This window comes from Molothrus ater, chromosome 17 (assembly GCF_012460135.2).
Source record: "Molothrus ater isolate BHLD 08-10-18 breed brown headed cowbird chromosome 17, BPBGC_Mater_1.1, whole genome shotgun sequence".
In the NCBI taxonomy this organism is placed as follows: domain Eukaryota; kingdom Metazoa; phylum Chordata; class Aves; order Passeriformes; family Icteridae; genus Molothrus; species Molothrus ater.
In genome coordinates this window covers 6,582,876-6,608,178 of record NC_050494.2, presented here as the reverse complement: position 1 = coordinate 6,608,178, position 25,303 = coordinate 6,582,876, and the positions used below count along the sequence as shown (strand labels likewise).

At 50.0% G+C, this 25,303-nt stretch overlaps 1 protein-coding gene across 1 annotated transcript in view; it reads right to left on the bottom strand.

Moving 5' to 3' along the window:
- Nucleotides 1–7,278: 7,278 nt before the first annotated feature.
- The window catches only part of JPH2 (junctophilin 2), a 29,187-nt gene continuing 11,162 nt past the window's right edge, over nt 7,279–25,303 (bottom strand). Inside the window, exons 3-6 of the mRNA XM_036396024.2 lie at nt 13,992–14,110; nt 9,796–10,586; nt 8,470–8,567; nt 7,279–7,570 (exon numbers count right to left, since the gene is read on the bottom strand). Coding sequence (XP_036251917.1) covers nt 8,487–8,567; nt 9,796–10,586; nt 13,992–14,110 — 991 coding nt within the window. The 3' untranslated portion in view covers nt 7,279–7,570; nt 8,470–8,486. The remainder of the gene's footprint in view (nt 7,571–8,469; nt 8,568–9,795; nt 10,587–13,991; nt 14,111–25,303) is intronic.

Genomic DNA, 25,303 nt, shown 5'->3' with positions numbered 1-25,303 from the left:
ATGTTAATTAACCATTCTACATCTACAGGAAATTGCTTCACTGGGTGAGTCAGCACAAGACCTCAAGTCCCCTCAGTGTGTTGGAACTGTCCAGGACCAGGGTTTTTTTGTGTGTAGGGAGGTTTTGCATGTATGATTATTATATTGCATGTTATTAAACCATCTATGTTGCCCCTATTTATTTAGATATAGACTATAGATATTAGATTTAGAATGTAGATATTTATTTTGCCCCTTTCTATTTAGATATAGGATGAGGGAATGATAATTGTCTTTTTGCCATTTTTTAAACCTAGTGCATTTGGAATGTAAGGATTCATGCTATTTTGCACTGTTTTGTGTATATTGTATAATGTGAATTTAGGAACAGAGTTCCTATTTATTGTTGTTAAGAAAGTTTTGCACAGAGATTTGGGATTTACTTCTTGAAGAAAATGGAGTTTCTGCTAACATGAGGATTTGCTTGTGACAATCTTTTTTATAGTACAGACTATTCCCCCCCCTTAGAAGAGATTTTTCCTTAGCAGCTCAGAAGAAGCCATTGACAAAAGCATGTGCAGACAAGCCAGAGCAGTAAGGACCAGGGTAAGGTGGAGCAAGGGGAAGGGGATCCCTGAGTGGCTGCTGGTGCCTCCTTGGGACCTTGAGCACAGGCAGCATCTTCTTGGGGATGGACTGTCCTGTGTCCTTCAGCCCTCCTGTCCCTCCCTGAAGCTGTGAGTGCAGGGAGCTGGATGTGGGAAGAGGATTTACTGCCAGAGCTTGGAAACCCACCTGCATCCTGACCTAAGGCACTTCTCAGGCATGGGCTGTGCACTTTGACAGCCTTGGTCTCTGCAAGCACAAGGAGCAGCTGAATTCTGAAGTGTCTCCAGCAGGATGTTTTCCACCTCCTCATCACATTTCCTATCTTCACTCTCCCCCTTTCTGCATCTCCCCACAGATGGAGACACCCTAAAAGCATTATTTTCTTAATTCAATTTCAGCCTCAGGCCAACAGCTAATTGAAAGTTCTGAAATATTTGTTCAGCATACTTGAGATTCAATTAAAACCTGGTTCTCAGCTCCCTTTTCTGCTCTTAGCTGCCAAGTACTGCATGACCCTTCATTATTTTCTGAGATGTAATTGGCAGATAAATTCTCCTGGAACCACGAGATCTCCAACAAATGCAGCAGAGCATTAAACTCTTAGATGAGGAATGAATTCCTGGTCATTCCCCCTGCATGTATTCTGACACTTTAGGAGGAGCTGAGAGACTTTTGGGTGGAAGTGGAGGCAGAAGGTCACCACTCATCTTGCTAAAGAGATGCTGCTTGAGAGATGCATTCTGCTGGGAAATGAATCACTAGCAGAAAGGAATTAAAATAAATAACTCATCACAGTAACTTCCTTTGGATATTCAGGGTCTGAATAAAAACCTTAATTCCTTATAAGAAAACAGAGAGCTCCCTTGAAGCTTCAGCCTGCATTACCTTGTGCCTTGCAACCTCTGACACTGCTTGTAAAACCTCAAGCTGTATTTTACCCTCAGCATTTATTTGTCTCAACAGCATGAGTGTGGGCTGTGAGTTTATAAACATGCCAGCAAATAAAGAATCTATTGCTCCTAAGTAATTTATTGCATTGAAGTGCAACTCAACATGATCTAACCTGTTACTCTCCTAATTAAAGCTCATTATTTCTAACCCCTGCCCTTTCAGGGGTTGTTAACCTGGTAAAACACCATCTGGTTTCTTCAATTACAAACAAATAAGTCCCTGGCAGGAGAGGAGGGATCTGGCAGTGCTGCAGCACCCTGGGGTGAGGGGAAGAATTTGTGAGCAGTGCAGAGAGGGGGGTGGAGGTGACAGGGGCTTGGGGAAGAGCTGATGGCAGGGTGGTGAGTGAGGTTTCTGTGCCTGAGGAGCCATAGGTTGGCTGCAGCTCCTGGCATTTATTCAGTTTAGGAGACACCACATCCAGCACATTTGCCTGAATTTGGCTGGTGCCAGTGATGGAGGCCAGACAGTGATTGCCTGTATGCAGGGCATGGATGGGACCCCAGCAAGGGTTATTTACCCTGCCAAAACACACCAGCTTAAGTAATTTACCAAAATCTGTTGTTCAAGCTCCTGTCAGGTTGTCTTCCTACTTTGTCTCTAGATTTGGGTGGTGGGAAATTGGGGAAATAGGGCATCTATGCCAGCCTGTGCAGGTGGTTTTTTGGGAGAGCCTCTCACCTATGATGCTGCCCAGCATTCTGAAAGCCAGCCTGCTCTAGGGCCAAATAACAGGGCAACCAACAAAATACCAGCAGTCCCCTAAAAAAAGAGATGTAAAGACCATGGGCATCCAGCACCTCCCTGCAACCAGAACAGGCTTCCACTCTGTGGTACCCCACCATGTTTCTAAGATAAAATTGTGGCACCTTTAAATGAATAATATTCAGGTCACCAAAAAGGATGCTGAGCAATTGCTTACATTTTTAAGAGCCACAAGAAAAGGTGGACCACACATTAGGGAAAGATTTGGATGCAGCCCTTTTTCAATGTGGTCTGGCCCCAGCTGCTTCTTTGAACTAATTAGTTCAAGCAGATCACAACTAAAGAGCTGCTAATAAAACCTGGAGATAGTCCTCCAGCAATATTAATGTAATCACTCACAGTTACTTGTTTATTTTGCAATTCCTGTTTCCCAAGGCTTCTGGAGAGCTCTTGGGCCAGTGCTGCCTCCAGGCTTGCACTCACTTGGGGGTTGCTCCTCAGGACTCTTCAACTCAAGTTCTGAGTTCCAGAACTGCCCTGGGCCACATAGTGGATCAAAGCTGTCCTGTGGGACTGACTTTAATTTACTAAAACACCCTCAGTTTAGAAGTTAGCCAGCCCTACACATTTCTGTCCTGCCAGGGTCTCAATGAAGGCTTCAATGGAAGGGCATTGTCTGTGCCCCAAATCCGGGGTGCTTTCCCAGATACTGCCTGAGGGAGGGAACCTGATGGCAACACCACAGGTCCCTGTGCCATGGGTGACGGGCAGAAGTAATAAGGACAATTTGTGCATTATAACTGATGAATTTTCTTTAATAACAACCCTATGAATAGGGCTCTGAGTGTGCTGTTTCTATAGAGACAGGGGATGCTGTGAGTGCACCAGTGGCTGCTCTGCCAATAGGGAATTAATGCCTGAAAACACAAGCTGTGAAGCCTATACAAACTTTACCCTCTCAAGGAGAAGGCCCTGGGGTGGTCCTGGTACTAACATGGTTTTGAGGTCCTCAGCAAGGGCCCACTGGGCTCCCAAGCTGGCTGATCCTGTCCTTGTGGGCACAGTGTGAGTGGTTGCTCAGAGGAAGTAAATTTAAAGCAACTTTTTCCAGCTGTGCACTGCCAGCATTTCCAACAGGAGAGGAGAGGAGAGGAGAGGAGAGGAGAGAGTTCCACAGGCCCCTTGCTGCCAGCCCCAAGCTGGGCATGGGATGCCCTTGCTGGTGGTGTGTGTTCCCTGATGCATTAGTGCTCCTGGGGCTCAAGCTCCTTCCTCCAGAAGGGTCCTGAAGCAAAGGCAGTGGTGTGGAGCCAGACCCAGTCCTGGCTCCTGGGCCAGAGAGGACCACAGGAACCCTTCTGCACATTCCAGCACCTTCTCAGTGTCAGGGTCACCTTCACCCCAGCTCTGACCCTTCCCTTGTGCAAAGATGAAGACCAAAGGAGAGGGTGGCTCCTGAGAGCCCCCATGCCCCACAAGGATGGTGGAGTGCAGTGTGGCTGTCCCCAGGATGCCTGGGCAGGTCACTGTCAGAGGACACTGAGGCTCAGATTGCACCTTCCCTCCCACCAGTGCAGGGTAAGGCTCCTGCCCTTCGACACAGGATCAGGCCAGTGCCTTTAGCCTGGTTCTCACATATCAGACACCTCCCTGCCTGCCCTTGGGGACACTTGGCTGGGCTCTGTGGGGACATTATCCCTGAAACCAGGAGCTATTGAGGCAGAGAGCCCAGCACTGTCCCCCCTACCCTGGGGAAGCTGCAGACTTTTTGTTCTGCTTTTATTAACACTTTTAAAGCAATGCGTCATTGCTTTAGAAGCAGACCCACCTCCCTCCCTACTCCCTCTGCAACACATGAGCCAAGGACCTGCTCCATTCATCAGCCTGAGATTTATGAGGTGCACAAGGCTCCAGTTACCCTGCTGCCCCTGACTGATGAATGAGATGTAGCTGGTTCCTTCCATACCAGAAGCAAAGCAAGAGCAGAGGAGAGTAAAGCCATCATTTCATCAAACTCAGCTCCTTCAGTCTCTATTAGGGCATGAAATCTTCTGCCATGAGACCCCTCAGACCCACAGAAGCAGCACTCCAACCCATGAAGGCTGAGCCTGTGTCCCCCCAGCCTCTCCACACAGTCTGGCTTTGCTCATGTGAGACGCTCCAGAAATAGAAAAAGGATTGGAGGTTTTGGCTACTCTGGATTCCTCAGGCCCCAGGGCCCTGCTGCCCTGGGCTGGTGCTGGGCTCTGCTCATCCATCCTCCCCCATAAATCACCCAGCTGCCATTTCCCTCTGCCTCGTGCCTGGCTTTCCTCTCACCCGGGCTGTCTCCAGAGGCTGAGTGAGAGGCTGGGGCACAGGCAGTGGGGAATCACCCCTCCCCAAAGCCAGGGGGAGCAGCCAGTGTTGCACAGCTCAGAATGAGCCTGGCAGCAGCCCTGGGGTTGGGAGGCAGCAAAGGGACCGGTCAGCAGCCATCTGCATGGCCTGGGCAGGCTCTGGGCCAGCGAGCTGCCTTCCCTCCTGGCCCTGTGCAAGCCCTGCCAGAGGCCAGCACCATGGGAGCACATGGAGTGTGCTCAGAGAGTTGCAGGCTCCTTAAAGGCTGCCTAAAAGCATTCAGTGAAAACAATTCTCTTTGCTAAGTACCTCCATCAATTAAAAAATGTGAATTTTTGAAACAGATAATTAAGAAAAAGCTAAAAAGCATCCAGATGCCACCAGTGAAATTCTGCATTACTCTCTGCTTTAAAACTAGACTGAATATGTCACCATGGAAAGAAACTTGGAGATTCCCCTACAAAAATCCACATGGATAGAGTGAGCAGATAACTGTTTATTATTGCACATAATCCAGCAGAACAACCGACAGAAAACTCTGGACAGTAGTACACAGATTGTAGTAAACAGCTAGCAAAATCTGTGATGAAGGTATTTTTGTGTGAAGAGTGAAAGGTATCTGCATCTTTGTAAGACCTGAAAAGTATAACACAAAATCCTAGTCAGTTTTGAAAGCATGCAGTTTGAGGTAAATCTGGTATTTTGCATCTAAGAAAATGAAATCCCTAAGGGGCTCTCTCTCTATGTGTATATATCCATATCTCAGTGCAATATGGATACAGTTATACGTCACATAAAAGCAAATCTACCTACTTTTCTCAGAAGGTTACTAGGAGGGAAGCACATTACTGAGTGCATATCACATGCATAAAAAATAGGGGGGGACAAGGAATTACCTTAGCACTGTTGAAAAAGATCCATTTTTGTGCCTAGTGATAAATAAAAGCCCCTCAGGTCTCTCAATGGAAATTGTCTTGGTGGTGAATAAAAGCAGTTGGGATATTGAAACTGCAGAGTTGGCAAGTGAATGCCAGCAAATGGAGACAAAACATTAAAGGCAGCAGAGCCTGGGGTTTGCAATACACTTATATTTAAGGAAAGAAAAAAAAAAGAAAAGAAGCAAACTGCTACTAAACTATGCTCTGTGGAAGTGTAGATGATGCTGCACAGCTTTCTCAGGACTGGTACAGCCACATGGCTTTTAGGAAAGGATCACATTCACTTCTCCCACACTTAATACCACATATTTGCTACTGTGGCAATGTTCCTGAGCTCAATAAGGTTAAAAAATCGACTTGGTTCACAAAGAAAAGTACTGAATTATTCTCACTCTCTTATGCCATAACTAGAGTAGATAAATTAGGTAGGTTTTGCCCCATGTCTCCAATGAGTGCAAACCCCTGTGTGTCTGCCACTCTGTCTCTGAAATCCTTTCAGATTGACCTTTGAAGCAGACTGGGCATCTGTTTTTTTCCTTAACTATCATTTCCCCATTCTTTCCAGTCCAACAAAGTTTTCCCACCCAGTCCTGTGCTGTGGGACTTCAGGATACACAGAGGTGCACAACCAACTATAAATAACATCTCTGATTATCTTAAAAAGGGATAGAAAATACACATTGCTCTTAAAAGAAGGAAAAAACATGTCCAAGCACTCAGCCTCACACTAAACTGTAACTTCATCTGTGCCGACTTTCTAAGCTCGCACTGCTAAGGATCAGAGCAGATCATGGTGGAAAAATCTCCTTCCAAAGGTCATTCACTCCCTGTCACAGCTTTGGGAAAATGGGTGTAAATCGCCCAGGCCTCTCAGCCTTGCACACACGAGCAACAGCTACACTGCCCCACTGTACTCTGCCACTGCTGACAGCCTGGCTGCTGCATATTCCTGAGCCCAACACCCAATTACACTTCAGTCGCTCATATCTCTGCACCTCTTTTCTTTCAGGAATAAGGTAACCTCTTCCACGATAGCCACCCTGCATCCTCTGCTGGAAAGTCTGTTTGTTGGGTGCAATGAGAGGCCAGGACCCCCCCACAGCCTGGCACACCAAGGGGAGGAACCTGCAGGTGTACAGAGGCATTTTCAGCAAGACCCTCCTTTTCATTGTAACTCACAACATTTTCATAGAAAAAAAGGGGTAAAGGGACAAATTCAGCACACCTACTGCCTTTCCCATTACAGTGGGAAGCCACCCACTGCAAGCTGCTTCTGTGCAGAGCATTGGTGGAGGCATGAGAGTGCTTGGATGGTGCCTGGTCCCCGAAGAGGCCCCATCTCCACCCAGAGCACCCCCACAGGCACCAACAGCCTTGGATCCACCAGTCCCTCACCCCCCACCCTGCGGCCCCATCCATGGGCAGGACTCGGGTCACACTTCAACAAGCCCAATTTCAACTTGCTCCCCCTCTCAGTCCTCCATACATGGAAAATGATGCCAGGTGACAGGGGAAAGGAAAGACTTTTTGTTCATCCCTTTGGATGACTTCCAAGCACGGAGAGCAGCGCCGTCCGCCCCGAGCCACGGTGCGGCTCTCATGAGTCATTCTGCTTGCTGGATTGCTTCATCTCCATGCCATGGATGACAATCTTTGGAAAATCTCTGACACTGAGTCAACCAAGGGAGTTACAAAACACATCAGTGTGCACGTATGAGACCTTCTCACTCATTTTCCTACAGCTACAGATAAATCCCTCATCCCTGGCATGGCAGGACAGTTGATGGCTTTGGTGAGAATAATTTAAGGCAACTGCTATTTTATACAAAGAAGAGGAGACCACAGTGCAGAAACCCTGGCTTTTCCTTGGTAGATTGCAGAGGCCAGCCACAGCCTGGGAGCAGGAAACTGAATTGATCTTCAGACACTCTCATTTAAGGTTGATGTTTGCAGTGCAACCTTGGGATCTCAAGTCCTCCTCTTAGGTGTTTCCAGGTGGCTGAGCTTTAATCCCCGCCAAGGTCTGAGGTCTCCACCAGCAGCGACGCCTGTCCCGGACACAGATAAATGGGAAAGTCAGGGGAGAGCAAAACACATAACTAACACATGACTACAGCTGCCTGCAAGGCTTCCAGCTGTGCAGGCTGAGTGAGACCAAAAACATGACAGAAAGCAGTGCCCAGCAGAGCAGATTTGTCCCCCAGGAGGTCCAGGGAAAGCAGCCCAATATCCTCACAGGGGCTTAGAGCTGTCTCTTGTGTTACATTCAGTGAGGCTCAAGGGCCAGGTTCAGCCGTGATGGCAGATTTTGTTTGAAATATTTGAGCACAAGACAAGTCCTGTGCAAGCTCAGACACTTTCCTGTCTGTAGGAGTACCACAGGCATGAGAAACCTCACAAGGTTTTATTGCCACCAAATCCAAATGTAAACCCTTATCCCAATTCAAGTGCAAGACCTGAGCAAGCTCCAATCTTACAGACATCTTGATTCATATTTATCTTTAGTAAAACAATTAATTAACTGCTGCAGAACTAGTACTGGTGCAATTAGAGCTGCAGTTTTCACAGTTTCACATTTTTATGTGTTCTTGCATCTTGCTGGTCTGAGTGCCAATAAATACTGTAATGCACAAGTTACCTGGGAGCAGCCATGTTGAAACAGCAAATTTAAAGTGTTTCTTGAAGCATTTGCAGCATTCGCAGTCAACAAATTTCAAATTTAACATCACACACTCTTGCAATGGAATTCTCACTCCATGAAACATGCTCATGGTACTGGGAAGGCAAAACTCTATGATGGGACTGTATCCCACCCACACAGTATGAATGTATGAAATTATGAAATAATTTCATGCAGTAATTTTATGGCATTTCTGAAAAGTGAATTAACCTTAAAACATCCAGTGACACCTATAAATTGAGGATAAAGTCTCATTCTGCTTCTTACCTTGTTCAAGAGGCTCATCATGTCAAAAAATGTACAAATAGGATGGCCAGACCAATGTTCAGTAAGATGACCATGCAGATCACAATTGTATTAGGTCCCTGAAAGAAAAACCCAAAACAGAGTATTACACACCACAGGTCCAGAAAGACATAGCTTGATTCTGGCTGCTCAAAAATGCCACAATCACCCCCTCCCAATGCACTGAAATCTGGCACTTAACAACCAGCCTGAATTTCAAACTAGTGGAATGTTTATCCTCTCCTATTCCTACTTCTTCCCTGCAAATTCATTTGCAGGATGTTAAATCAGGCTTCTTCTGCAGCTAAATTAAAGGAGACCCTGACCACAGGAACATGAACTCCTGATCCCATGTCAGGCTGCTTCTCCCAACTTCCTTCTGCATCCACATTGCCTGTGTTTGTAAACTTGTCATTTTTAGTATCATAGAATCATAAAATGCTTTGGTTTGGAAGGGGACCTTGAAGATCATCTATTTCCAAACCCCAACAAATGAAACCATGTGAGATTGCTGTAATTTCAGACCAAAGTATTTCCAAGCTGTGCTTTTCTAAAGTCACATCGGAATCATTCATGTCCAAAGGACTGCAAGATGGGACTCAGAGGGCTAATAAAATGTCTGGGTTTCCAGCTGTATTTGCTAAGAGCAAAATTAAGTTTCAGTGCCTATATTTTAAACCTGGGAAATTGGCTGGTGATTCAACACCACAGTTCAGCTCATGAGGTGCCCCTATAGCAAAAAAGTAATGGGTAAAAGAGAAACAACACACTTGAGCTCTTCCTGTTTTTTTTTCCCCCAACTTTCACATCCAAGTTGGTTGGTAATGGGGTGGGAAAAGAAGGTGAGAAAAGTGGACAAAATTATTTGGAAGATGCCTGCTTTTGCACAAATTTTGAAATATGACTTGTCTGAAAGCATATCTGCCCAGGTAAAGAGAGGAGGTCAAAACAGGAAGGTTATGAATGTCAGGGCAAGCATCCAGGCAGGGCAGGCTGGGAAGGTGGCAGGAGATGGGGATGCCAACACTCCTCCAGTGGGCTCTAGGATCCTAAAAAGAGCCTCCAGGCACCACTTGGCACCACTGCAGCCCCAGGCCCTGAAGTGCCACGGGCTGGCTCATGCCCATGCTCGGGTACTCTGGTGTTTCCCCACTCATAGTCAGCTCTAACAGGCCTTGCTGGGTGCTGGGGAGGAAGAGGCAGGCCCGGGAGGGTCTGCATCCCTCTGGATCCTGCCAGACCTCATGGGGAACAGTAAAGGAAAGGCAAAATGGCTCCCAGGAGGCTCCCAGGGATGCCCCACATCACCTCTTCACACTCCTCCGCCTTCTGTGCTGCCACCACTGCCGCCGCCTGGGCCGGGCCGCGCTTGGCCCCTGCCTTGGGCTCCGTCCGGCCCGGTGTCCTCGCCTCAGTCTTCCTGTCGGCCGCGGGCTCGGCCCGGCCCAGGGCCCTGCGCTCAGGGCTGGGGCGCTGCTGCGGCTCCTTGGGCCGAGGCGGCTCCGGCTTGGCCTCCGTCGCAGCCGATGGCTTCTCCTCACGTCCCTGCGGCGGGCCAGGGGTGCCCCCCCGGCGCTGGGGCTCCCCCCGGGGCTCCGGGGAGGGCGGCTCATTCTCGGGGAACTGCTCCTCCTCATAGTCCGTGGCGGGGGTGACCGGCGAGGTCCGCACGGCGTAGCTGTGGTAGCCCTTGAAGAGCTCGACGTCGGGCTCGCGCGCCATGCGCTGCAGCGGCCCGATCTCCATCTGCTCGGCGCCACGGCCGCGGCCCCGCGAGGCCGGCCGGCCCTCGCCCTCGGAGGGTGCTGGGCTGCCATCGCCCACCCGCCCGCCCGCCTCGGCCCAGCTGCCCGGCCGCAGGGCCCCGTCCTGCCGGGGGGCCGCCTTGGCCCGCTTGGCCTCGGGAGGGGTGGCGGCAGGGCTGGGCGCCGGGCTGGTGCGGGGCCGTGGCTCCTCCTGCTCATGGAGCTGGGGGCTCTCAGGCGGCGTGGGGGGCGGTGGGGCGGCCTCGGGCCGTGGCGCCTCCTCCTCCATGTTGACCGCGTGCTCGGCGTTCTCGATGATCTCCTGCAGCAGCTTCCGCTTCTGGTACTCGGGGCCTGTGGAGAGAAGGGCTGGTGTGAGGAGTCACTATGGAACAGGGGCCCAGTGCCATGGCACCATCATGGCCTTGGCAGCTGTGCCCCCAGCAGCAATGGGTTTGGGGACCATGGTGCAAGGGTCTAGGTGGGAGTCTGGGAGAGGAGGAACTCCCAAACCAGATCCTGCTGCCAGAAGGAACTTCCTCTAGGAACTGCCGAAGGCTCCAAGCCTTATTGTGGGCTGTCCCGTTGGGAAGAGCTGAAAGAGCAGGCAGGTGCTGCAGATAAGGTTAAATAAAACAATGAAAATCTGCAGCCCAGCTTCATGTGGTCACACAGATGGCTGGGGCCATGCTGGGGCTAAGCTCTGGATACAGCTCCCATATATGTGCTGATACATCCCAGATGCATGCTGGGGATAAGCTAAACTCACAGCTCCCAATGAACTTTTTTTATTTTTTCATTTAATGGCTGGGAAACTCTTCCATGTGGCTTCCACGGTGTCAAATAGCATGGTAACTTCACAGGGTACACAGCATGATCAGTGTCATCGGGAAAGGCAGGGTCCCCAGATTATCTATGTGCCATCCATCATGATAGGAAAAATATGTTTTTTATATAAGGAACAGGGTTGGAAATTGTACAGCCCTCTTGTCTGCCCTGAGCTCCACAACAGCAGCAAAATTACCTGACACCATCATGAAAGGTGACTCAGGGCTTCAGATTTCATTTTGGCCTCATCTCACGCACTGACTTGTGAGTTCCTAGCAACATTGCCTCACTTCAATTTTTCACCTATCATTAAATCTTTACTTCTTATTAACCCTATTACAAATTGCAGCCCAGCCTGGGCCAGGGGAATTCACACAGAGCCTGACACTGAAGATATCCACCAAAATGCATCACTAAAGAACTGGGAATATCTTGTGGAATAACAACCCTCCACAGTGCTTCACGTGCTGTCATATGCTGGGAGAAGGGTCCCCATACATCACCCTGACACTCATAAGAAGTGAGAACAAGAGCATCATGCTCCTCCTGTGCAGTGTGAGGTTGCAGAGCAGCTTCTTTGAAAGCAAAGCACCTGCTCTGGCCTCATTCTACTGAATCCCAGAGATGTTGACAAGGGCTTGCTCTGTGCTCCTGAACGACACAGATGCTGGAGCCACACTGCCTCTGGATGCCTTAAGGTCCCTCCTCTCATCTCCTCCATCTCCAGGACTGATGCAGACCTGAGTCTGGTTGGGAAATTTGGCTTGGTGCTCCTTTTGCTCTCATAAGTCAGTGGTATGACTTGCACACTGCTACCTCCTGTCCATTCAGGCAATGCCTCCACTCAGAGGGGCAGTGAGGAAAAGGAGGGCACTGAATTCAGCTGCTCTGCTCTGCCTGCACACTCCTGTCAATCAGCAGATGACCCATTCAGGGCCATTTATTTCTGGCTGCAACTGAGTTATTTGGAAGCCATTTCAACAGTTGTTCAGACTCCTCAAAATAGGCTGCCTGCAGCTCCAGGCTCCTTGCTCTCTCCTGCTGCTTTCTTCTCTTCCTGAATAATTTACAACACAAAAACCCTCAACTGCCTGGAGGGCACACACTTAGCTCCCCATCTTCATCTCCAAGCACATTTCAGCAAGGGTTTTGGCCTACATCCTTCTCTAAGTTACGAGGGATGATACCCTGAAATTCAGGGCTCAACAGTTATTAGGGATATGGGGCTTGCTGAGCAGGATTGCCTGTGCCAGACACAGCATGGTCAATCTGCCAGGACAGCAGGGAGAAATACAGCTACCAAACACAGCTGGGCTCTCCAGGCTGTGTGAGCAGCAGCTCTCAGTCCTAGCAAAACCCAAGGCTGGACTACTGTCTGTTTGTTCCTGGATGGTGCAACCATGTGAGAAGAGATATATCCTTGTGCACTTTGGGAATTTAGGGGTTTAAAAGGATCATAGAAGAATAACATGCATCAGGAGCTTAGAAGGCCACTGAGAGAGGCCAGGACCCAAGGGAGGCACTACACAACAGCAGCAAGAGGATCCAGCACCTGAGGAGCCAGGAATGGAGGTCAGGCTGCCCCAAGTGTTTTACAGAGACTGTTTCAATTGTCTCATTCAATTGCCATGGGTGGAAAAAATAATCTAGCTAGATGTCCAAAACCTCCCCATAGGGATTCCAGTTTCCTTTGTTTCTGTTCTATAAATACCCCAGTGTGCAAAGGGTGAATGTAGAGCTGTGAGTGGCAGCTGGGGGGCTTATGTGAGGATCAAGTGACATTTAGCCATTGTTCAATGAAGTGCCATGGGCTGGCTCATGCCCATGCCCGGGTGCTCTGGTGATTCCCCACTCAAAGCCAGCTCCAACAGGCCTTGCTGGGTGCTGGGGAGGAAGAGGCAGCCCTCCAGCACAGCATTTCCCCAGCTCATGATGCAGGACAAGGCAAGAGAATGGCGAATTTAGGAAAATCTGTCAGCATGACTCTCCCCAGCCAGGCACCAGCTCTGAGCTGTTCCCATTTCCCACTGTGTGCCCTGTGCTGGGAGTGGTACAGGAGATGCAGAGACCCCAAAATCAGAGTAGGGGCAGGTGTCAGGTTTTGCTGAGCACGAGTCAACCTTTGGCTTCTACCCCCAGTTTTACCACTGTGATAGTCCCTTGTGATCATGCCTCAGTAACCATGGGACACTCACTCCAGGCAATAAATCCAGATAATAGGAAAGACAGGATGAAAATGTAGGCACTTGGAATTTCATTTTCTGCTCTGTTATTACCTTCCCTCTCTGTAAAGGAAAGTTTTCCAGGAAGAATTTATCTCTAGCTAACTCAGACCAGGGAAGAGTAATGGCATTCACAATGCTGATTCTAATATGACACTTCTCATCTACTAATCCTCAGTGCTTGATCTCACAGAAGGAACCTCCCAAGTGTTTACCCAGCCAAATAATGAGCAGTGATAATAACTAATTAATAGAGAATCAGGACAATAGTATTTTGTATTAGCTGCTTTCTTATAGGATATTACAGCCCCTAATTAGCAGAGTCTGATTGTTCTGAGGCCCCACAGGATGTGGGTTTGTGAGTCAATGTGCAACACTGTTCCAAGAAAAAGCCACAAGGGATGTATCTACAGGAGAGCTGCAGATATCCCTGAGCTTGCTGCCTGTCCTGCCTGATGTTCTGAGGGCTTCAGTGTATGGAAAAACATGAGAAGCTCAGAAACTGTGGGGTTTTCCTCCAGGCTATGGAACCACAGTGAGTAAAACAGTGGTGTCAGGAGAACAGCAAATCACCCAGGACAAGGGGCTGGCTGTAGAGCAAAAGGGTAGACAGGAGAGCATTTTGTGGAGTTATTAAGTGGGTGAAGCACTTGAACAGATTCCCTGTGGAAATTGCAAGGCCCCTCTTGAAAGATGCATCTGATCCTACCTGGCTGGTAGAAGTCTGGGGAGAGCTCCCTGGCCATCATTCTGGCTATGCCTGATTCATTGTTGGCTGCCTGAGCTGCCTGCTCAGACCCTTCAGCCTTGGCTTTGGCATGAGCCGTCCTGCAGAGAGAAGAGAGGAGAACAGTGAGCACCCTCTGAGCCAAGGTCATCCCATCACACAGCAAACCCTGGCTGCCACCACAACTGCATCAGCCCAGCTGGTATAACAGCACTCAGAATTTGCCCACATGACCCAAAATCCTACGCTCAGGGAGAGAAGAGCAGATTTTCAACATGGAAAGGGCCCAGCTGCTCAAGGGTAAGGTGGGAAGGCTGCAGACAGGGAACAGGGCAGGGGTATTTGTAAATGTGAGCATGTTCACATGTTGCAGTGAGGCAGCAGGCACTGCAGAATGGGCTCATTGCTGTGCTGCTCAGAGGAATGACCAAGGCATCACACAGGCATGGTTGGTGGCTGAACTCCTCTGTGCATCACCAGCCCTGAGCTGCTGCACCTCGCCAGAGGCAGTGTGCCCCTGCTCAGCACACAAGTTGGCTTTTCCCAGAAATTTCTCTCTTGTAGCGCTCCAGCAAACAACATGCCTTGTCCAGGGGCTCCTTTACTCACTGCAGCCTGACAGGCTGATCTCACTAGAGCTACTGTCTCCCTCTCAGCTTGGCTCTCTGAGTCCTTTCCACTCCTTCCCAGCACATCTCCTCCTTGCTCCACAGGGCTGCAGGCTCTGGGAGTTATTTTACTGGCCGGCTGTCATATTCCTCACATGCCTCGTGCTCAGGGCCCTGTGATCTTCCTGCTAAAAGCAGGGATGGCTTTACAGCCCAGCTGCTCACAGGCTGGGAAGGAGCTGACTTCAAACAGCAATGTTGCACCTTAAAAATAAGGGTGGGTGAAGAACAGTATATTCAGCTGCTTTGTTGCACTCAGGTCTCACTGAGAGCTGCATTCCCTGTGCTCTCACTGTCAGATTTTCTGAGGCTCCCCTTATTCTCCATTTCATGTGCAAATCCACATATTTTTGTGTGATAAGCAGTTAGCATTCCTCAAACTCCAATTCACCCTAAATTACAACCTTTAATGTGGTCTGGTGAGCCCTTTTCACATGCAGGTTGGTATCTGGTCATGTTTTAGGACAAAAAAGGAGGAAAGATGCAGTTCTCATTCCTGCTGTGAAAATGCTCCAGAGGAATTTTTGGACTGTTAGTCATGAAACGAGGATTGACTCCTTCCCATTAAACTGAGATGCAGTAAGCAGACAAGACAAGCTGAAGTTTGAATACTCAACAGGTGCAATGAAAAGATAATAGAGATGCTGTTCTGAGACCCTTACAAGGGAGAAGATACACACATATGTCATTCTGAATAGCTGGAGGGAAAGAACTGAAAGTAGGGCAGCAATCCCGACTGATACAGGCAACAGTGTGACTTGACAAGGGGCCAAAAACACTTCTCAGGGCCCTGGGATAGAGAAGAGGGTGCAGAGCTGCTGTGGCTCAGCCTGTCCCTCCCTGGGATGACATCCCACTCTGCTGGAGCCATGATTCACCTCCCTGCCCACAATCACATGTTATCTCCCTGCTTTCTCTGCAGGGTGAGCTGCCTGGGATTGCAGTCATTCTTGGTCTTTTTATCCAAAATTATTACAGCTCCTGGAAAACCCAGAGACATGATGAGGCAGAAAACAGCATTTTTAGGCTGCTGCTTGCAAGCAGGGGGTCTGAGCCAGTTCTGGACAGAGAAAGCACCTCCTTTTTTGGTAGCAATATAATCAGCATGATTAATTCCACTATAATCTGGCAGGGGCCAAGGGGAATGTGTGTGTGCTCTCCATGCCTGGGGGATCAGAGTGGGCTGGGTGTGCTGTGCCTGGGGCACACAGCCTGCCTGGCGCCAGCCCCAGGCAAGAGGCTTTCCAAGGGAGGATTCAGCTCTTCATCCTGGCAGGACGTGCTCCAGGCCCTGCCTTTGTCCTGCTGCTCCTGGAGGATGAGATTCGCCATCAAGAGATAAAATTCTCCCTTTCAGTTGCTCTCTGAGCCAGGCAGATGCTATCCTGACCAATTCCCAGCCAGACAATCACCCAGCTGGCCCCAGCAGGCAGCTCCTGGCAAGGGCTTTCCTCAAAGTAGCTCCCAAAGAAGTAATCTGGAAGTGCACTAGATGGGGGTCTGCTCTCACTAGTAAGGGCAGAGCTGGATGTGTCACCAAGTGGGTGCAGGTGGCTCCTGCATGCTCAGCTCTCTCCCAGCACCTGGGGACAGCACAAGAGAACAGGGCTCTCTTGTGGAGGGCTGCGAGCAGCACTGCATCCCCTGGTGCCTGGGGATGCTGGAGGCTGAGGTAGCTCCCAGTTATGCTTTTCTTCTGCTGGAATTTTGCTTTCCTCCAGAGAAGCTGCTGGATGCCATTTGACTGCAATTCCTGCAGAAGGAGAGATGGCAAGACCAAGAAGATCCAGCCTGGGCTGCAGAGGCTGCAGTGAGGATGCTGTGGGTGGTGGGGAGCTGAGCCATTGCCGTGAGACATCACAGCCCCAAGGGTAGCAGAGCTCTACAATGAGGGCTGTGAGGGCAGGGACAGTCTGGGGCAGCTCCTTGCCTGCACACATGCAGTGGTGACAAGAAGCTGAGCAGGACAGCTCTGGCATCCTGCACTGCCCCATGGCAGCTCTCACTCCGTGGGACACAGCTGACCTCTGCTCCTGTCCCCTGCTGGCAAAGTCATCCAGAGGTGTTTGATTTGGGGGGACTACAGTCAACACAGCTGCACTTTCAAATCTGGCAGCTCCAGCAGACCACACGTCAGCCCTGCTGGCATCCCAGGGGAGCACTGCTCTGCCAGCCAGCCTGGCCCCAGCAGGGACACTGATGCCCTGTGCTGGGTCCCTCTGCTGCTGACATCATTTATCTGGCAGTAGCCAGGTGAGGAATGTTTGGCTTTCAGAGACATGGCATGGTATCTGAAGTTCATCTTCCCTGGTTGAGCCACACATGCCCAGGGCACCAAGGGATGCAGTGCTGCTTGCAGGCCTCCAAAAAACCCACACTGAGGGTTTAGTGGCACTGTGACAAAGCCCAGCCTAGAGGAAAGGGTCCAGCCATAACAATTACATCTAGCTGGCCTGGAGTATCCCTGAATTTATTATTTATCTGCGTGGCTGGCAGAGCCTGGGAGCTCAGCACAGAGGAAAACTTGGCCCTGGCAGCAAAGCAGGAGACAAATGCCAGCCCCCCTGGGAGAGCCCAGTGCATGCAGCACAACAGCTTGTCCCATCCCACAGCCTGGGTCTGCCAGGAGCAGGAGCTAAGGAAAGAAAAAGCCCAGGGAAGTTTGAGGGTGTCAGGAAGGTGATTTCAAACCCCAGAAGTGAAATGTGCAAGAAGAAAAATTTCTTCTAAGGTTAAGATCTTCTCAAAGAGCAAAATAAGCTTTCACAAAAAGGAAATACCAGCCTTGATAAATTCGATGCTATTCAGGCACACTTTAATCAGGCCCACACTTTTTTACTTATTGCTGTTGTGTTGTCAGCTCCCAGAAACTCTGCAGTAAACAGCCCCTGCAAAATCCAGCAGAGGAGAAAGTCTGGAGATAGAGGAGCTCAGCGGGAACTGAAACAGAGACCCAGGGGCTTTAGAGCAGCCAGAAGCAGAATCCAAAAGCCCCTTTTCAAGGCAGCACTGGAAAATGAGCCACGAACAATAAACACATCCAGCTGGAGGAAATAAACACAAAGAGGGACCTTTACAAACCCACACCGGTGCTCCCTGTCCCAAAGGCAGCGCTGCCAGGATGAGCACTTCCCAACTGCACCCTGAGCCATCTCCTGGGCAGTGCTCTTAAAAATAGCTCCAGAGAATTCTTTGCAAGGAGGAGCAGCAGCTCGGAGCCGAGCTGAGGGGAGGCATGTGGGCAATGTCTGCAGCCCCTGACCCAGCCCTGCTGCCACTGCCTCCCGGCTGGATCACAGCAGCTGCCAGGCTTCACACCCCGGCAGGACGGGAGGGTTAAATGCATCTGCTGCTTTAGTTGCTCCTCTGGCATGGCTCTAATGCTCTAATCGTTTTTGTACTAGTGCAGGACAGAGCACCACTCCTGTCCTTCCTGGCCACCTCCCAGAAACACTGCCGGAATCATTCCTCCAACTGCTGCTAAAATCCCCCAGGGACACACGAGCCGCAGCTGAGCACCGCGCCAACAGGTGAGGCCCAGCCCCAGCAGCACCCCGGCTCTTTGGACAGTTTATGTGGTTTTGCACATCCACATTGGATTAGACTGCAAATGAAATTGGAATTAGCAGGGAATACTGCAAATACCAGACAGGGCTGGGGTGCCTGAAGATGCAGCAATGACCTTGCAGCTAGAAATAGGGGAAGAGTTCAGCTCTCTGCCCTCACATTTGCTTATTGGGGGAATGTCAGACCTGTCCAGTGCTGTCCTTCCTTCTCCAGGGTCCCCCTTCTCCCATTGATTCAGCAAACCTTGAGCAAGGACCAATTGAACACCCCTCCAGCCCAACTCATTCTATGATTCTATGATTCTTGCCATTCTTGATATTAGGAGCTGTCTATAAGACCATTAAGCAGAAGTAATTCATGAGTCAGTTCTAGGAAGAGAGTCTTCTGCTGAACTCCTTTCTCCTGGAAACTGGCTGTTCCACTCCCAGCCAAATCCCTGCTCCAGCATCCAGCAGGAATCATTTTGTCCTTCTGAAGAAATTTAAAACAATTGTTTGTCTTGGCAGGAATGTTTGCAGCACTCAGAAGGGAAAGCTGAAGAAGTGTTTTTGTTAATGGCAACATGGTCCCTTCTGTGCTCACATCATGAAGGGCAAGAGGACACAGACCTGAGCAGCACACACCTGGGCTGGGGCTGGGACTGGATGATATTTAAAGGTCCCTTCCAGAATTCTATGATTCTACATCCTGACTAGGAGAGAACTTCTTGGCTTCTCCATTTTACACACCATCTTCATATTTGCGTCACCTCTCTAGCTGGAGCATCCCCTTCTTCCTGCTCAGTCCCAACCCATCTCCTTTGTGTCTCTCCCTCTGCCTCCACATGCACACAGATACCAGCAAAACTCTGCTACCCTCAAGTGCCTGTAACCAACCCACAGGACTGAAATTCCCTCTTCAGTCCACCTCTCATGCCACTTTCCCTGCCCTCAGTCAAACCCATCCGTCCCGTCCACGGCTGTCCTGCCCTGACAGACAGCTGTACCATTCATGTTCCTTTTGCTCTTTCTGCTTCATCACTACATCACATGGAGTGCATGTATCCACTCCACTTCCACTCTGACACCCCTGGGGTGCCTGAGCCTTTGCTGCTTTATAATACAGGCTCTGCACCTGCAAGGTGTGATCTAAATTGTGAAATAAGCATAAATCAACACAATTTGCATCCTAAAGGAAACACCTCCATACTACTGAAGCAGAAAGCCAAAAATAGAAACCATCCTGACTTTGCAGAGCAGCTCATGAGGTCCCAGGCTTTTCTCTCTCAGTACCAGCACTTACACAGAAGTGGTAGCACTTTGTACATGCCCAGGCTACTTGGCTGAATAAATCAGACCTTTTCTCCTTTCTTGCACAGAAAAGGCATGACCAGGCCATTCAGCCCAGAGAAAAGCATCCTTTTCTGTGCAGTGCTTTAGGAGCACAGGCCTGGCAGAACTCCCTGCCACCTAATGAGCTCAGCCTTTATGATTACTTGGTGAATTTTTAAAATACCGAAATGTTATCCTCAGCTCTAAATAGCTCTGAGCCACTTGCATCTTTCACTGAGGGATACTTCCCTTTGCAACAGTTAAAGTGATATTAATCTTTCAGCAGACAGATCTGCAGCTGTCTTCAATGAGAGGACAACCTACTCACCCCAGCCCCATGGACAGGAGGATCTGCCCCATCAGTCCCTGCCAGCCTGAGTGTCCCCGGAGCTGAGTGGGACTGGGTGGGCAGCAGTCAACAGGACCTGGCTGTGCCACTCTGTGAGGAGCCCACGGGGCTGGCACAGCCCACAGCTGCTCTCTGTTTCCCCCACAGCCCCAGGATGCAGCCAGCAGCTGCCCAGAGCTGGCTACAAAGGGAGCAGAGCAAGCCAGAGCCTGCCAGCTCAAAGGGCTGCTGACACCAGGATGACACCCTGACCCAGGGACAGTGTACCACGGGCAGGACAGGCAGCTCCTGGCCCTGCTGGAGCCTGTCCTGACAGCACAGCCGGGCTGGGAGCAGCTTGTGAGAGCATCCACAGGAATACTTTTGGGAAAAGGGGGATTTGCAGCTGCCAGCTCGACCCTCTCCTTCTCCCCCTGGTTTTCAGGGCCACTCTGCTGCTCTGGGTGCAGATTGAGTGGGGCCCTGAGGAGCAGGAGCAGGTCCCTCAGAGCAGCACAGCCTTGGGGCTATGCCCAAATGCCAGTGATTTATTCCAGCTTCCAGAACACCATTACCAAAGGGGCTCAGCAAATGCCCTGGGGACCCTGATTGAATTAGGTACTACTGCAAGATGAAAGGAGCTGGGTTATCCCGGTGACTAGTGCATCAAAACATCTTTACAGCACATATGCAATCAGGGTCCTTCAGCCTTTCCATCCATAAGAGGAGTGTGCTTTATCAGATTGCTGGATCCACCAGCATTAAAATGGGTCAGAAAGTCTGTGTTTTCACTTTAAGATTGTTGTTTTTTTTCAACCAAAAGTCTTAGCAACTTCTAAATTAAATGTTTTTCAGATTTAAGTAATCCAAACCAAAAGAGTGAGAAACTTCTGTATCTGTTTTGTGGGGTTTTTTTTCCCAGCCAAAAAAGTGGATTTTTTTTTTAGGAAATAAGGGCGTATATCTTAAAATATTGCATTTGCCCAAAACCACAATTACTTATCAAAATTTAAAGTTCTCCAAGTCCTGTAGGTCTCTTGAGTTGATGTTCACAGATCTGAGGTACAGGAAAAAGAAGAGATGGAGCTGGGAGGGCACCAGCCCACGTCCCAGGCTTCAGTGCCTGCAGCTCCCATGCACCTGTACCCAAGGCTGCTGAGAGCACCCAGGTCCCTGCCAGCCCTCAGTGAAGAATCATCAGGCTTTGCAGGAGCAAAATTAAAAAACTTGGACTGAGAAAGCCAAAGGGCTCTGGCTCAGCACCAGGATAAGCTGAAAAAGATGCCCCTCCTCCAGGAGAAAGGAGGGTTTCTGCATCACAGGCTTTCTATTTAAATTGGACGTGTTACTTAAATATTATTTCTTTTTCAAGATAAGGCTATTTCACATTCCACTGAAATGAGGATAATCTCTGAGCAAAGCATGGCTGAATTCAATGATTTCAAAGCCCAGCTCCCTGCAAGCATTTGGATGGGAGTCAGAGCCCTCTTGTTCCACGCAGCAGCAGATCAATTGAACGAGATGCTATCATTTTCCACAGTCATTTTTGCAGATTAAAGTCACACTTCATTTTTCCCTTTCTGTGTTTGTAAGCTGTTGAGATAAGGATTTCCCACAAGGTCAGAATGAACAGCCCATTAATTCCACTTTCCCTGCCTGGCTGGCTATCTGAACTATACCCATCCCTAGGGCTGACATCCTGCCATCCCATCTCTGCTGCTCTTGAGGGGATCTCTGCAAGACAGAGCCTCCCTTGCCTCAATCCTGATAACCCAGGAAGCCCTGGAGAAAGCTGTGTGCTGTCCAGCAGATGCCTCCTCCTTGGAGCTACTGAAAATGCATGCTCCCTCTTACCCTAATAAGGCATGAAAGTGCCTGAGGAAATTCATGTGAGGTGGGTGCAAAGCAGATAAAGCCATGCTCCCTCCTCTGGAATCAGAGCACATCCCCTGTAAGGAGCACAGTGGGCCAAAAATGTGTCAGTGCTGGAGCTGCAGCCAGCCTGGATGAGGCTGTTCTGGGAGAGGGCTGGAAGAAGGGGGTGAAGGCATCACAGCATCACTCACCCAGTGACACTGAATCCCTCCAGCCCACAAAGCCTCACACACAGCCCCCCTTTGTGGGGGGACACACTGTGGGTGTCCTGCAGCTGGGGTGGGTGTCTGGTCCTGGCTCTGGACCCCAGAGTTCTGGTTTTCTCCACCTGTCCCTGAAGCAACTGGGTTTTGATTAAAAAAAAATCAATCGTGCTCCCTGCTAAAGTTTGGAGAAGAAATGGCCATGAGGAGAGTAAAGTGGGGGTTTCTCCAAGGAGTGGCAAAGGGTTTGGGAATAGGTGTCCTCCTTGCTTATTTCCCTCCTCTGGCTGATAATGAAATAACTGATAACTAAACAGGAATTAAAAGGAGTGAGACAGGACAGCCATGCTGTCCCTATGGCTGCAAGATCAGGAACAGAGAAGAGCTCACTCAAACCCTACAGCCTGCACTGCTCCAGTGGACAGCTGGAACGAGGATTAGGCAGAGGTTTGAAAACAGCAATATTTCTGCAGAGCTGGAGACTGCTGTGCCACACAGAAAGTAGGAGAGTCCCAGCCCTGGGCTTCAGCTAGTGCAGAAATAGATGCCAGCAACTGGGTTTCTATTAAGCAAGGGTGATGAAACAGGATTATCCTCTTTATAAACACACCAAGCTCTGTGAGAAACATCTTCACTGGGACAGCAGGACTGAGGAGAGTCCCCTCAATGCTGTGTCCTGGCACTCAGCTGTAGCAGGGAGCCACGTGGCTGCCCTTGCTTCTCCCTGTCCACTGACTCTCTGAACCCTGTCCATGGAAGTTCCAAGATGCAGATTCCCATTATGGGGGCTGTGAGGCAATCAGAATTCCTGGAGCAGCCAGAATACCCAGCATCAAGGAGATGTGCTCAGCTCAGGCCACTCCACTGCCTCCTGTGGTTGTACCTTGCTAGAAGTGACCCTTCCACTGCAGCCCATGGGGAAGTGAGGGGTGGTCCTTGGTCCCCCTGCAACCTCCATGCACTTGTCATTTAAGCCCCATGAGAGCTCAGGGTGACATTTGTGATCTTTGGTGTCTGCAGAAATGCTGCTCACAACTCATATGTCCCTCCCTGGCAAGCAGCAGCCAGTAACCCACATGGAATTGGGAAAAGCTCTGCCCATCTCCTGCCTGCTGCTGCTTCCTAATTACACAGCCATCCCTCACACGGAGCTGTGGATTCCTGGAGCAGAGATTGTGAGGCTGGGAGAGCACAGGAGGCTCAGCTGCTCCCTCCTGTCCTGGGAGGGCTGTCCTGAGCCATGGCTGCTGCTGCTGCCCACTCTCACAGGGTGGCCATGAGCATCCTGCCCTCCTCTGGCTTTGGACCTAAAGGTCTGGGAATGTGCTGAACTCCTGAGGTGTCTAATGCCTGTGCCTCTAGCTAAAAGCACATTTTTAAAAAATCCTTTTGCTTTTTTAGAGCAAACTGCAAGTCTGATTCAACACACCTAAAATCCCAGGTCTGAAATCTGACCTCAGGGGAAGCTGAGCTGTGCTGTCAGCCCCAGGAGCGCCAAGGCCACTGTGCCCACCAGCCCAGCACTGCACTGGACACACACCACTGCTCACCAAAGAGGTGTCTGGGGAAGATATCCCTTTGGTTGCCCACTTCCCCCACCAGCAGCCTAAACCCCTGAGAGCAGTGGGGACAAGAGCAGAGCTGTGCCAAATAAAGCACCTACAGAGTGGGAGCGCACAGCCCAGCCCCAGCGGCGTGGGCTGCCCCGGCCCCAGCTCTCAGCTGTCACACTCAGGCCACGCTGATAAAGCCCTGCTCTGCCTGCCCTTATTTAGTCAGGAGCCTGTGCTGACTGCAGCGATTTTGGGACGTCATTTGCACCACGTTCCCCAAGGAGACGCTCGCTCTGCCCGGCCACGCAGCCTGGAAATGCTGAGCGCAGGGAGACAGCCCTGCTGGGAGTGCAGCCAGGCACAAGAGCCTTGGAAAGTGATACAGGAGCTGCCAAGGGCTCTTGTTGTTTGAAGGGAGAGCTAAGATGTGCCCCAAAGTCATGGGCATGGATAGAAAACCAACTTAGGCGTCAAAACCAGGCAACAGCTCACACTGAGCAATGCCCATGTGCTGGCAGGGAAGCCACATCAATGTAAAGTTGTGCTTCCACACAGTCCAGGCCCACCCTAATGAGCAAACCCCACTGAATCAGGAATTGATGCCCCACACTTCAGAACAGAATACAGAAATTCCTACAGATATCTACTGATATTACATTAAAACAAAAATAAATCCAAAATGTATTCACTCGTAGTTGTACTCTCCAGGTATAAACCACACAGGGGCTACAGGGCCAGCACATGAGTACAAACTGGTGAAGCACAGCAGCCATTGCAGCCTCGAATATCTTGCTTTCCTACTATCCCATGACATCCAGCAGATGTATCTGAGGTGTTCCTGCCAGGACATGCACTCTTCAAAGGATCTCAGAGCTTGGCCAGACCTGTGCCTTGCAGGACACATGGCCAAGTCCCTCCATTGATTTTGGTCCAAGTCACTGGGAAGCACAAGCATGTGCAGAAGCAGACCATGTCAGATACTGCTGCAATGGGACAGAGGTGGGATTTGCAGTATTTACACTCATTTTGTCCTTAAAAAGCCCCAGAGAGAAGGAAAACCCCTGTAAAAGCTGCCCAGCTACTGAGCACAAAGGTTTCAAAAAATCAAAGGTTTCCCCTGCAGACAGTCCTGCCCTTCCTCTTACTTCATTTTATTTAATTTTATTTTAATCTGTTCTGAAGAGATGAAAGCCAACTATTTCCATTCTTCTTTTCCCTGTAATCTGTGGACCATCCTCCCCACTTGACAGGCAAACACACATTGCTCCCCAGGCACAAGGAGCATCAAGTACCCAGGGTGCAGAGCACCCTATTCTGTACCAGCCCATGTGCCCAGAAAGCTGCAGGGCAGCTGTTTCACACCTCAGCACAGCTTTGAACCAGCTCACTCATGGCCTGGTGGCAGCTGTCCCCTCCTCACAGTCCTCCAGCCAGTTTGTCTACTTCATCTCCTGGGATGTGAAGCCCCAGCTGTGATCCCAGGCTCTCCCTGTGCTTCCCATCCACCCCAAATTATTTTTAAAGGAGTTCCCAGTCAGGATGGAGTGGGGGAAAGGGAAGGGTGTGACACAGCAGGTGCCCTCACCTGGTACTGCAGGAACAGCCAGGCCCCAGCTCTGACAGGAGTCCCTTGGGATGACACAGGACAAATCCTGCAGCACCAGCAGTACAGGGCAGGGCTAATGAACCCTCATGGTGTGTGTTAGGTGTGTTAACCCCACATCCATCCCTGGCTACCCCTGGGCAGGAGTAAAGCCTTGCCTGCCAGCTGCCACAGAGGCTGCACTCCA